The sequence below is a fragment of the Dipodomys merriami genome, unplaced genomic scaffold (genome assembly GCF_024711535.1).
Source record: "Dipodomys merriami isolate MVZ:Mamm:240054 unplaced genomic scaffold, mDipMer1.0.p SCAF_11, whole genome shotgun sequence".
Taxonomy (NCBI): domain Eukaryota; kingdom Metazoa; phylum Chordata; class Mammalia; order Rodentia; family Heteromyidae; genus Dipodomys; species Dipodomys merriami.
Genome location: NW_027202382.1, coordinates 15282093 through 15296685, shown reverse-complemented (window position 1 = coordinate 15296685; position 14593 = coordinate 15282093). Strand labels below are relative to the sequence as shown.

At 40.6% G+C, this 14593-nt stretch overlaps 1 protein-coding gene across 2 annotated transcripts in view; it reads right to left on the bottom strand.

The window, feature by feature from the left end:
• Nucleotides 1–13736, bottom strand: part of Reck (reversion inducing cysteine rich protein with kazal motifs) — a 59523-nt gene extending 45787 nt beyond the window's left edge. Inside the window, exons 1-2 of one of the 2 annotated variants that reach the window (XM_070009743.1) lie at nt 13540–13736; nt 943–1001 (exon numbers count right to left, since the gene is read on the bottom strand). In XM_070009743.1, coding sequence (XP_069865844.1) covers nt 943–1001; nt 13540–13639 — 159 coding nt within the window. In that variant the 5' untranslated portion in view covers nt 13640–13736. The remainder of the gene's footprint in view (nt 1–942; nt 1002–13539) is intronic. The other variant, XM_070009752.1, reaches the window with a different exon arrangement.
• Nucleotides 13737–14593: the final 857 nt, after the last annotated feature.

Here is a 14593-nt window from a genome sequence, read left to right as displayed (position 1 = left end):
GATATTACCTCCCTAAAGAGTTTGGTGTAAGAAAGGGACAAATGCACAGTTTACAACTAGAAAACTTAAAAGAAAGGTAACTATGACCATTTTTTTATATGCTAAGACTAGATAACATAAGATGATGAAAGAAAAGTAAAACTTTATGACTAGGTATTACTTCACTAGAGTTTGCTTTAAAAAAAAAGCTCAACCAGGAAAATTCAAACCTCTAAAAAAGTCATAACAGTAGCACAATGAATATCCATACAGTATTTATTTACCACAATTCACACGTAATTAACATTTCAAAATTGCTTTTAACTCTCTTTGTAATACATAAATTATTATTACCACTTGGATCAATTATTTTATAACTCATTATAGACATTATGATCATTTTTTTCTCAAATCCTAGTATGTATTTTTTTTTAGCAAAATGACACTGTCATATCTAACCTCAATACAATTACCAAATTCAGGACCAAAATATGGATTGGCAAAATATTTTCTATTAATATCTACTCTATACTCATATTCCACCAATTAATTACAATAATGCCCTTTAGGGCAATTTTATTTTTCATTCCAGGATCCAATCCAGAATCATGCATTGCACTTAGCTGTCATGTATCTATTTTTTAGAATCTTAGTCTTTCTTTGTTTTTATAAGTAATGGATATTTTTTAAGAGTACAGGCTGTTGTTTTGAGGAATATCCCTCAGGCTGGGTTGCCTGATTGTTTCCTCATGATTCAGGTCACACATTTTTGTGTGACCTTTATAAATTACTGTGTTCCTCCTCAATGCTTCCCATCAGCAGACACATGTCAGTTTGTCCTATCACTGCTGATATGAACTGTGATCCTATGGTAAAGATGCTTCCCAACAGATTTTTCCACAACAATCAAGCCTGATAAATAGTTACATAACTGATAGCTCCTACAATTATTGTCAAACTCACCTGTTCACATACATCACGGCACATTTGGTTATCCTTGGAATGACTACAACATAATGCACCTAAGGAGAAAAAATAAACATGTTATTCCATGATTAACTATCAGTGGATTATTCAATAGTTTCTTTTTTGGTGACAGGGTCTTGCTATGTAGCCCAGGCTAGTCTTGAACTCATGATCCTCAAAGCCTGTCTCCACCTCCTGAGAGCTGGGATTACAGACATGAATCACCACACCCAGCTACTCTATTATTCATTGTAACTTAACTTTCAATGAGTATCTATTACACTCAAAGGCTTCCCTACACCTTTTTTTTTTTTTTTTTTTTGGTCGGTCACGGGTGAACTCTGGGTCTGGGTGCTGTCCCTCAGCTCTTCAACTCAAGGCAAGTGCTCTTGTGGCACTTGAGTCACAGCACCACTTCCAGTTTTCTGGCTCTTTATTGGAGATAAGAGTCTCACGGATTTTCCTGCCCAAGCTAGCTTTGATGATCCTCAGATCTCAGCCTTCTTAGTAGCTAGGATTACAGGCATGAGCCACCAGGGCCTGGCTTCCCTACACTTAATGTTACATTTGGGGATAAAGTCCTTGCCCAGGGAAGCTCCTAGTCTAATAGGGGAAACTGTAATGTAATAACATTAGTTACTGTGTGCTTTCAATGTGCCAGAATTTTACACTAAACTTGTTTTATGTACTATCTTATTCAATCCTTACAGCTGCCTTATAAACTACATTCTCTTGTTATACCTACAATAACAGTCAAATGATGAAAAAATATTGAATTTTGTTTAGGAAACATTACAGAGAAAATAAAAGTCTGAAGATCCAAATTAAACCCAGGCACCAGTGGCTCCTGCTTGTAATCCTAGCTACTCAGGAAGCTGATATCTGAGAACTGTGGTTCAAAACCAGCCTTGGCAGACAAATTTAAGAGATTCTTTATCTCCAATTAAGTAGCAAAAAGCCAGAAATATGGCCAAAGTGGTAGAATGTCAGCCTTTAGTGAAAAATCCAAGCAAGAATGCAGGTCCTAAGTTCAAGCTCTAAAACCAGCATGTACAAGATGAAAAATAAAGGGGAAAAGGGATGGGTAAAAGGCAAAGCAATAAAGGACCAATGTGCATATACATATACGAAATAGTACATTGAAAGCCTCCTGTCCAATAATATACAGTAATAAAATATAAAATTAACAGTGATAAAATATGTATGTTACATTATATTATAAACATATTTATGTGCATATACCAATATATGTGACATAGTCCTCCATCCAAGTAAAATCTAAACAATTTGAGAAAAAGCAGAGATTTTTGGTTGATAGTCCAATTGATATTGGGACGAAATAACAAATGAATAAAAGAAATACTCTTTAGATCTTACAAATAAGGCTTTGAGTTTGAAACGGTCAATTGGCTCTTTATAAAACAATTTCAAGGTCTATGTATTACTGACATATTATAGTTTGGTCTCATAAAAGACTTGTAAGGGCTACTTTTAGTACTCATTTTATGGGGTTTTCTTAAGGTCTACATATTAAACTTGCAAAATTTTGAAGAACATATAAAAATCTCCCTACATTAAAAAAAAAAGTGCCTTGTGCTGAATATATGGCTCAAGTGGTAGAGATCTAGGGGAACAAGCAAGCTGAGCATGCTTCATGCCAGAGCTCAACAAACTCTAGCATGGGAGTGGGGGAAGTATAAAAAGTATCTTAAATATATATCTATATATATTATATATGGCATACATATTGTGTATGTACACACACACACATCCTTGCATTAATCTTAAGAAGCTCTAATTTGAGGGAGGGCCCAAGCACTCATGGGACTTTCTCTCAGCAACCCTGCATTCTCTGCAAAGCCATACCAACCTAACATCTCCCTAAGACTGTCATGTTCCCACTCTCATGAGAACCACAGGGAAGAAAAAAAAAAGGCTCCCTCACGTGACATTGATGGCTCTTTTGAAGTGTTCTGAAGGTTGGCACTTTCTACTATCCCCTCACACAGAGGTCATATCAGAGCAGAAAATCCAGCTGATTTTCAGCAAAGATAACACACAGTAACATATGGTCCCAATAAACACAGGCTAAGCAAAAAGTAAACAATCAAGCAGACAGGAGTCTGATTTGGGCCTGGGGACTTTGGAAAAACAATTTGTTGGAGCAAAGGTCTATATAAAACAGAAACACATGATGTGTTACACTTAAAACCCTGATAACAGCCAGCAGTTTTATTATAAAGGCCTTTTTCCTATTTAATGATGAAGACCAAATTCATACAAGTGACTTACAAGTTAAAATTTTAAACAAACCAGGCACCCGTAGCTCATATCTATAATCCTACCTACTCAGATCTGAGAATCACAGTTCGAAGCCAACCCAGGCAGAAAAGTCTGTGAGACTCTCATCTCCAATTATATCACAGAAAAAGCCAAAAGTGGTGCTGTGGTTCAAGTGGTAGAGTGCTAGCCTTAAGCAAAAAAGGAGCTCAGGGACAGAACCCAGACTCAGAGTTCAAGCCTCAGGAGTGGCAAAAAAGAAAAGAAATTAAAATAATTCTTTTTGGTTTAAAAGAAAAAACACTACAAAATTGGAAAATAAAGAGCAAGGGAAAACTGATCTGTTAACTCTCACTGTCATAATACATATGTATATATGGTACTTTTTTAATGCAGGGAAATTTTTATGAGTTCTTCAAAATTGTGTGAGTTTAATATGTATCTGTATGTATCTGTTGACTTTCTACTGTGTTTCTTTCTAGTCTCTCCAAAAGCATTATTCTGATTTTTAAAAAGGAAAAATGGTAATAAGTCCTTTCCCTATTAAAGTATTCCACTATAATAGTATACTTCCTCCCTTGTGAGGACTGCCAACCTCCATAAATGAGCCTCTCTGCTCCATTACATTTTCTACATTGATTCTTCCACTACCCTCCCCAACATTTTTTCTAAAATCAGCACCAATTAGTTGCACAAGGGATTTACATTTTGGTATGTCCATAAATTCATACAATGTATTTGATCAGACTTCACACTTGATCATTTACTGCATTAGTACACATTCTGCCTTTAAAACAAAAACATTACAATATTTAACACAGCCTATTTTTGAAGAATCAAAAGTCTACAAATAGACATCAATTCATGTGCCTTCATTAAGGATGGAAGGAGAAACCCAAATGCAATTAAAGGTCTTTATCTTTTTAGAGTAATTAAAATGGATTAACTGGGTCATTCAACTATCACAGAAGAAAAAAAAAACACTCTAATGTTTTTAAGAAGGGGTCATTCAACTATCACAGAAGAAAAAAAACACTAATGTTTTTAAGAAGGCTAGAATGCTAGAAATGTTTTGTTTTTATAGTTTGATTTTAATTTGTTCTTAAAGAAAAAATTTAAAATTCTGCTTATTCCCATAAAGTGAGATTGAATAAAAGTAAAATTGTTCAAAACAAAACTTGACAGTAACATGATAGAAATGAAAAGCACAAGTTTTATCCTCATTAAAGACAGAGATGTCATATCTTGAAGTCTTATTCCAAGAGTCTGTAATCATAAATATTAAAACTCGACAACTAAAGGACACATGTGTTGGCTCTAAGAAGGAATTGGCAAAGTCTAGAAATATGCAAGCAGAATTATCCAATAATTTGAAACATCAAGGTTTGGCAGCAGGTTTTGGGCCACGTGTATACTAAACATAGGCAAGTATACAGGAAACACATACTCAAGCCACATGAAGAAATTTACATTTAAAAAAAAGTACGCACACTATCTTAAAAATAGGAAATACCCACAAATGGCCAGTGGCTCAGGCCTGTAATCCTTGCTACTCAGAAGGCTGAGATCTGAAAATTGCAGTTGAAAGCCAGCATGGGCAGGAAAGGCCACTCATCTCCAATTAAACACAAAAAAGCTAGAAGTGGAGCTATGGCTCAAATAGTAAAATGTTAGCCTTGAACAAAAAAAAAAATAGCCCAGGGACAGCACCCAGGCCTTGAGTTTTACACACACACACACACACACACACACACACACACACACACACACACACACACATAAAATTTTTGAAGTTAAAGGAGTTTTTACCAGAGAATCCTCTGAAGAGCTATATTCAATATTCAATTTGGTTAACACACACACACACACACACACACACACACACACACACACACACACACCACACACACACACACTTATAAAATTTTTGAAGTTAAAGGAGTTTTTACCAGAGAATCCTCTGAAGAGCTATATTCAATATTCAATTTGGTTAACACACACACACACACACACACACACACACACACACACCACACACACACACACACACACTTATAAAATTTTTGAAGTTAAAGGAGTTTTTACCAGAGAATCCTCTGAAGAGCTATATTCAATATTCAATTTGGTTAATACAAAGCCATTCTTTTCCTCTCTAAAGCAAATGAAGATTCCTTCTAATTAATGTTTCTTAAATTACTAGAACAGAAAATGTGTATAAACAAACAAATCTATATTCATCCCACACCAGTAAGAGAAATATTAGCTGATACTGGAAGAAGGCCATTCTAAATAAAGATGATACACTAAAATCTATGGGGAGGGAGAGAGTTAGGGGGAAGGGAAAGAGAGAAAAACAAGGGAGGGGGTAACAATGTTATACAAGAAATGTACTCATTACCTTATGTATGCAACTGTAACCCCTCTGTACATCACCTTGACAAAATTAAATTAAAAAATAAAACAGTCATTTTAATTATGTATATGAGATATGATTTTGATAAAATTGCTATTTTCAATACAAGTTGGAAACTGACAATCATTCTAAAAAAATGTTTAAGCTAGGTACCAGTGGCTCAAGCCTATAATCCCTGGGGGCTGAGAACTCAGGACTGCAGTATGAAGCCATGTTAGGGCAGACAAATCCAATAGACTTTTTATCTCCAATTAACTAGCAAAAAGTTGGACTAGAGGTATGGCTCCAGTAGTGGTGTGCCAGCTATGAGTAAAAAAGCCAAGTGAAAGTGAAAGGTCCTGAGTTCAAGTCCCAGTAATGGTATATACAAAATTTAAAAACTTTATTAAAAATAAGAAATGTTTATTAAAAATAAGAAATGACAACTGTAACTTAATATATATATTCATGAAACTGTCATACCTGTCTCTTACAAAATATATGTGTACATATATTTATATTAAATATATTATTAGCCAAGGAGTAGCCAAACAATAAAATGATTACCTTTATACCCACCACATATTTAATATTGATAATATTTTATTATCAATTTGGGAGCTAGAGGCTTGGGGGATCACAAGTGACTAGTCTGGGTTAAACAGTGAAACCCTACCTCAAAAACAAAAATTGCTAACATCTTTTCATCTTGATTCATCTGTCTGCATATTTGCTTATGTATATTCTTTCTTTTTTGGTGCCAGTATTGGCACTTGAACTCAATGCCTTATGATTTCACTTAACTTTCTTACTCAAGGCTGATGTCCTACCACTTGAGCCTTGACCCATGCCTCCTGCCCAGCATTTTGGTTAACTGAACATGGAAATTTTTCTGTTTGAGCTGGCTTTGAAACAAAAATCCTCCAGGTCTCAGCCTCCTAAGTAGCTAGGATTATAGAGATGAGCCACAAGCATTCAGACGACTTATGTATACTTTTTTTTTTTTTTAGGGATTATCCTGGAGCTTGAACTTAAGACTTGGGCTAGTGCTCTACCACTTAGCCATTGTGCCACTTCTAGCTTTTTTTGGTGTTTAATTGGAGATAAGAGTGCCATGGACTTTTCTGCCTGGGCTAGTTTCAAACCACAATCCTCAAATCTCAGTCTCCTGAGTAACTATGATTACAAGTATGAGCCACTGGTGCCTAGCCCTTAGATATACTTTTAAACAGACACATTGTTTTCAGAATAATTTCCAAGTTACAGATATCCTTCATTGCTGGTCTCATACTGCACTGCTACAGTTGTAATACCAATTGGTTGTACTACCAATCCAACTGCCAACTTAATTTTTTAAACAGATATTTCATAATGTCACTCTTTCAATCAAGAGCCTACCAGCTTCCTGGTAGCCCAACTCCAGATTTTCCAAGTCTCTTTCTGGCATGCTAGCCTTCCCTAAACTTCAATTATATTTGTTTGTTTATTGACACAGTTTTCTTATAGTCCAGGGTCACTTCAAATTCCTTTTTCTTTTGTTTTTGGCAGTACTATGGTTTGAACTTAAGGCACTTTTCCTGCTAGGCAAGTACTCTACCACATGCATCACACTCTAACCTAGCCTCAAATTCTTTTTTTTTTTTTTTGGCTGGTGTTGGGGCTTGAACTCAGGGCCTGGGTGCTGTCCCTGAGCCTCTCTGTGCTCAAGGCCAGTGCTTTACCACTTGAGTGACAGCACCACTTCGAGCTTTCTGGATTAGTTTATTGGTCTCATGGGGGACTTTCCTGGGCTAGCTTCAAACTGTGATCCTCAGATCTCAGACTCCTGAGTAGCTAGGATTACAGGTGTGAGCCACCAGCACCTGGGTACCTCAAATTCTTGATCCTCCTGCATTTGCTTCCCAAGTGCTGGCTATTATTATTATTATTATTATTATTATTATTATTATTGTCAGTCATGGGGCTTGAAGTCAGGGCCTGGGCACTGTTTCTTAGATCTTTTGCTCAAGGCTAGCAGTCTACCACTGAGTCACAGGGCCACTTTTGTTTCTATGGTGGTTAACTGAAGATAAAGATCTCAGGGGCTTTCCTGTCCTGGCTGGCTTTAAATCATGGTCCTCAGATCTCAGCCTCTGGAGTAGCAAGGATTACAGGCATGAGCCACTACTGCCCAGTTCAATAACTTTTTGTTCCTTTTGGGTTTTTCTCTGCTGGTCCTGGGGCTTGAACTCAGGGCCTGGGTGCTGTTCCTGATCTTTTTTTGCACAAGGCTAGAGCTCTATACCATTTGAGCCATTGCTTTTTGGTGGTTAGCTGGAGATAAGAGTATAGTGAACATTCCTACCTAAGCTGGCTTCAAACTGCAATCCTCAAATTTCAGCCTCCTGAGTAGCTCAGTTCTATGAGCCACCAGCAGCCAGCCTTTTTTTTTAAGGTTTTGTTTTTTGTTTGTTTGTTTGTTGGGTTGTTTTTTTTTTTTCTTAAACAGTATATATTTTTGTATTTTCCTTTTTGGTACTGAAGATCAAACTCAGGATACTGAACTTTCTAGGCAAGCGCTTTGCCACTAACTAAATCCCAGCCCACAATCACTTTTAAGAAGAAAAATGTACATTATTTGGAACACAGTTTTCTATCTGAAATGTTTGATGTTCCCTTCCTGATGATCTAAATTCTATACCTTTCTCCTCTCTTTTCCCCTCCCCTTCTTCTTCTATTTTCAGCCTCCCATGTAGCTAGGATTACAGACACCTTTCTTGCTTTTAATATTTTTTCAGAAGGATCTCAATTGTTGCTATTTTTTTTTAACAAAAATTAGCAGCCAGGTGCTAGTGGCTTCTACTTGTAATCCTAGCTACTCAGGAAGAGGATCATGGTTCAAAGTCAGCCCAGGCAGGAAAATTTGTGAGAGTCTCATCTCCAATTAACCACCAAAATGCTGGAAGTGGAGCTGTGGTTCAAGTGATAAGAGTGCTAGCCTTGAGCACAAATGCTCAGGGACAATGTCCAGTGGTTCAAGACCCAGGACTGGCAAAAACTTAAAACAATAATAAATAATAAACAAGATATATGATTTGGTATCTATTTTAGCTCAATCTTGCTGCTAATTGTATGTGTGTGTGAGAGAGAGAAAGAGAGAGAGAGAGTCCTGGGGCTGCTAATTGTATGTGTGTGTGTGTGTGTGTGTGTGTGTGTGTGTGAGAGAGAGAGAGAGAGAGAGAGAGAGAGAGAGAGAGAGAGAGAGAGAGAGAGAGAGAGAGAGAGAGTCCTGGGGCTTGAACTCAAGGTCTGGGTGCTGTCACTGAACTTTTGTGAGGCTTACAAGGCTTAAATTCTACCATTTGAGCCCTAACTCCACTTCGAGCTTTTTGGCGGTTACTTGGAGATAAAAATCACAGACTTTCCTGTCTGGACTGGCTTCAAACTGAGATCCTCAGATCTCAGCATCCTGAGTAGCAAGGATTACAAGCATAAGCCATCAATTCCCGAGTCTATCTCGTATTAAAAACTCTCTTGTTTTCTATCTGTACTTAGGATCAAGTCCATAATCCTCTTATGGCTTCTTGCAAAGTGCAGCATTCTCTAGCCCTAGCTTATTCTCTTGGTTGTTCCAACCACATACCCACATGATCTGCATGCTGCTGCTGACCCTGCCCCCGTCTTGTTAAGGATAGCATCTTCTCAGACTTTAGATCTTCACTCTAAACTTCACCTTATCAAAGAGGCCCTTCTTGTCAATTCTATATAACAAACATTCCTCCCCCGCCCTTACTCATATAATTCTGCTGTCATCTAGTTTGGTTTCTTCACAGCATACTTATCACACCAGTAAGTCATTTTATTTCTCTACAGTACTTAATATGTATCTGCTTCTCTAGAGGTAAGCTCCTGTAGAGCAGCAGCTCTCACTGGAAACAGGATCTGCCATAAAGGAATGTTTTTTGATTAAACAAATCTTTTAATATCTGTTTTGCTCTTTTAAAGCAATATTTGTAATACATAAAACCCACCCATTTGACTTCTCACTTTCTTCCAGGAGTCGTAAAGTCTGATTAACAAAAAATTGCTTAAATCTATGAACATAAGATAGGAACTTTTAGCAGTATATCAGGGGGAAAAAAAGACTGTCATCTCTGGTCTATCACTAGTATTCACTCCTTCTACAGTGTGGGCTAAGACTTCAATGGGAAGAGAATCTGCTTTTTATTACTTCCCTCTAGATAGGCACTTTCTTTTTCTAATTTAAAATTCATTACATTCTTTTTCAGGATCGTAGGCTATTACATAACTTCTTAAATGTCAACTTGCTGAAACTTGGCCCTTGATGTTACATCTTTCTTTCTTTTGTACTATTACAAAACATCTTAAATAGAAACAGAACTAATACTAGGTGCCAGGAGACAGAGACCCTCAGACTGCAGCACATGGTCTCAATACATCCTGCAAAGAAATAATCATTAAGCAAGTCACATCACTCTCTTATCTCCAAGTGTATGAATAAGCAGGGCAGCGATGGCAGAGGGAGTCCGTGACCTGGAAAGCTGTATACTAGAGAAGACAGAGGTATCCAATCCTGGATGAGGATAATGAGATGAGAAAGAAGACTGAACAGTAATACAAGCCAGGCCTTCATGAAATACAATTTAATAATTGTGTCCCCAATTTCTGTTTAGGACTGAAGAATGTTTTCTACACTTTCTACAAATCCACAGTGGAAGCCTTTGTCTATTACATTGCTCAATATCTTTTATGTAAAGAACCAGGCAATATATGCTTGCTAGTAATGAGTACAAGAAAACAAGACTCATTTTAAGATCAAATTGGGAGTTTTCTTTTAAATCAAACAATATAACTATATGAGGTCATGGGCATTTTTAGAGTTGAAAGGACTGTTGGAAATTAACTAGCCCAACATTTTCTCTTTTTTTCCTTTCTTTCTTTCTTTCATTCTTTTCTTTTCTTTTTTTTCTGTGCTGGTCCTGGGGCTGGAATTCAGGCCTTGAATTTTACTCAAGGCTAGCACTCTACCACTTTGAGCCACAGCTTCACATCTGTCTTTTTGGTGGTTAATGGTGATAAGAGTTTCATGGACTTTCCTACCAGGGCTGGCTTTGAAACTGTGATCCTCAGATCTCAGCTTCCTAAGTAGCTTTGATTACAGGCATGAGGCTGTATAGTGCAGCATTTCCTAAAGTGAACTTTAGATGTTATGGTAAAAAGATGATCAAACATGTTTTTCTCTTTCTATAACATTTTTTTGAGCAATCATTGACATACTATGAAATTCACCCTTTCAAAGTATAGTTCAGTTGTTTTCTGTATATACTTGGAAGAGTGAACCATCACCTTTATTAATTTTAGACCACTCCAAATGACTCCACAGCAGTCATTCTCCGTTCACTCGGCAAACAAGTGTCCTTGTCACAGAAACCCTTGGAACTTTTAGTGTTAAAAAGTGTTTTATTAATTTGAAGATGTAGTAACATATTTAATAGCTACCATTGCAGTATCATACTAAATACTGCACATTTGTTATCTCAATTCTCACAATAAAATCTAAGACATACAATATACTAAGTGTGAATTTTAAAGCAGAAAAAATTGAGGCTAGCTAGGTGCTGGTGGCCCATGCCTGTAATCCTAGCTACTTAGGATGCTGAAATCTGAGGACTGCCTTTCAGAGTCAGCTGGGGCAGAAAGAGCTGTGAGATTCTTATCTCTAACCAACAAAAAGTTGGAAGTGGAGCTGTGGCTCAAGAGGTAGAGTTAAAAAAGCTCTAGGACAGTGCCCATGCCCGAAGTTCGAGCCCTAGAACAGGCACAAAAAGAAAGAGAAAGAAAGAAAGAAAGAAAGAAAGAAAGAAAGAAAGAAAGAAAGAAAGAAAGAAAGAAAGAAAGAAAGAAAGAAAGAAAGAGGGAGAGAGAGAGAGAGAGAGAAGATTGAAGCTTAAGTAACTAACTTGCTTATGTGTTAACCACTGAGAAACAATGAGTTTAATGATCAAGCAAAATACTCACTTGTACAATGAGCATGATAACAGTTTTCTATGGGGTATATCTTTGTAAGAGCTTTAGTTCAGTCTCTTTTAACTTTGTGAGAAACACAGGGCCCAGAAATGAGTTAGCCATGAAAGCAGCATTCTCTTTGAATTTTTTCCCTCCTTGGGTTTCTGAACTAATAGCAAAATTTAGAATCCAATTACAATTATATAATGCCGGTTCCTGATACAGTTCTCTCCCTTCTTTAAATGCCTTCCTTTTTATTGTCTTTATTTTTAGCACTGTAGGTTATCTTAAAACCATGTTGGAGGGGCTGGGAAGGTGGCTCAGTGGTAGAGCACTTGCCTTGCACGCATTAGGCCCTGGGTTTGATTCCTCAGCACCACATAAGAAAAAAGAAAAAAAGCCGGAAGTGGCGCTGTGGCTCAAGTGGTAGAGTGCTAGCCTTGAGGTGAAGAGCTGAGGGACAGTGCCCAGGCCCAGAGTTCAGGCCCCAAAAAACAAACAAACAAACAAACAAAACCATGTTGGAGCTGGGTGCCAGTGACTCACACCTGCAATCCTAACTACTCTGGAGGCTGAGAGCTGAAGATTGACATTCAAAGCCAGCCCAGGCAATAAAGTCCTTGAGACTCATCTCTTATTAACTACCAAAAAGCCAGAAGTGGAATTGTGGCTCCAGTGGCAGAGCACTAGCCTTGAGAAAAAAAAGCTCAGGGAGGACACCAAGATCCTGAGGTTCAAGCCCCAGTACTGGCATGTGTACATACACATGTGTGCATGCGCGCACACATACATACACACACATATCTTGGATTGACTTTGCTTTTTCTTTTTTCTCCTGGGAAGCAATGCATTCCTCCTCCACCTCCGTAGTACAAATCCCAGCCATCTTTTAATGGCTAACAGACTCAGGAGGTACCTGTCAACTTTCCTCCCCTCCTAAGTGGATATCATCTCTCTCCCCCCAGGGTGCAGCCTCACCCAGCATCTCCTCTCCACAGGTATCTACCTATAGTAGCAGCTACTAGGAACTCTGATCCTAACCCATCACCTATCCTAAGATCTCCTGCGGGGCAGAAGTTGGGGTTAGTCCAAAAGACCAGCAACTCTAAGACACAAGTAAGCATAGCACAGTTTCCTATCCATGTCTGGTTTTAATTCCTTTGGTGCAAGAATACAACAAATCAAGCCTGTCGGCCCCTCAGAAGAGATTTACTGATATATATTATATAATATATATATATATATATATATATATATATATATATATATATATTGTGCACACGAGTTCCAATCGAACGAATCAGTTCATAAGTACAACGCATCTTGGTCAATGTCACCCTTTCCAAGATTCTCCCCCATCTTTCCTAACCCCACTCATACAGGTTTACTGATTTTTAATGACTTTTAATGAAGTCGGAGCCCAGAGGTGGCTCAGAACTACAGGCAGTGCACCCAGCACCGACCACCGCCGGCCTTTCGGAACCGAGTGAACTCAGCTCCAGTAACAGTACCCGGCCGGGGCGAAGGTAACCGGCTGCACGTCCTGATCCCACCCGAGCCTCACGACGACCCAGGAGCGAGGACACGCCATGCTTTTCTGAGAGAGACCAGGGCCAGACCAGGGGGTCGGGGACCAGCAGAGGTCTCTTGCCCGGGAGATGACAGAGCAAGGCCTCGAACCCGGGTCCCTGTCCGCGCGGTTCAGAAGTTCTTCGGGGCGAAGCGGGAGCGCGTAAGGCTTCGGTCATCGCGCTCCGGCACCCCACTTCTGACTGCCGAGATCTCGGGGCCGTAGGTCACCGGACGCGGGTCGGGTCTGGGGTCGCGCGCCCCGCCGCCCCCTGCCCCGCGCCATCTTGGAGCGCTGAGGCGGCCACTCCGGACTGCCCCAAGCCGCTGCTCCAGCGGTTACTCACCCGCACTGCCCGGGACCAGGCCCCCTGCCACTTCGGCGACCTCCGTCACGGCCAGCAGCAGCAACAGCACGCTGTTCAGGGAAGCCCGGGCGGCCGCCATGTCCGGGCCGGGCGGGTCCGAAGCAGCGGGATGCTCGGACCCAGCCGGGCCGCCACAGCCGCTCGCTCCAGGCCCCGCCCCCGCCGCCCGGGCCTTTGGTGATTGGCTGCAGTGAGCTCTAAGCCCCGCCCCCGGCCGCAAGAAGTTTCCAAAACCTCCTGGGGGCGGCAACGCGCCCGAGACCCCAGCTCTTTGTTAAGGGCCAGCTGAGGGTCGGCTTCAGCTTCGCCGAGGCGGGGTGGGGTGGTCTGAGGCGCCCTGGGAACGCCTCCGCCGTCTCCGGGGGTTTGCACTTGGGGTCATTGGGGTTCCGATGGGGACTGACTGTCAAGCTCGTACTCCAAGCTCTCGGGCCGAGGACGAAGCCCGGGCGACGCCCCGGGAGCCTCCGCACGGGGTTCCCGGGGATGCTCTCCACCCTTCCAGCTAGAGAAGGCGTGGTGCCTGGCCTCGCGTGGCCCCGCGCAGACCCAGGTCAGAGCCCCGCGGCCTCGGGTACTAGTGATTAATTCTTAATCCTCCCTGAGGGGAGGAGGGTGCTGTGTGACTGTGCTTGGAGGGCCTGCAAGGCCAGACCGAGGAGGTCAGGCGTGGTGACAGTTTAGCCGGGTTGCCGGTGGCTCACACTTGTCACCCCACCTACCCAGGAGGCTGGGATCTGAGGGTGGCGGTTCAAAGCCAGTCCGGGCAGAAAAGTTCCAGAGGCTCAGGTCCGATTAACACCCTCAGGAAACGGAAGTGGGCCGTGGCTCAAAGTGGTAGAGTGGGTAGCCTTGAGCAAAAGAGCTCAGGGACAGCGCCCAGGCCCAGAGAGACTCACGGTTTGCGTGTGCCTCTCCGCTCTCCCTCTTGAACAAATAGTCCATCTATTTTGGAGCTACTTTGATGCTCGATGATGAAGCCGGTAGTTTACTTCCAGGTTCCCCTCTATGGAGACCACTAGAAGCTGACGCT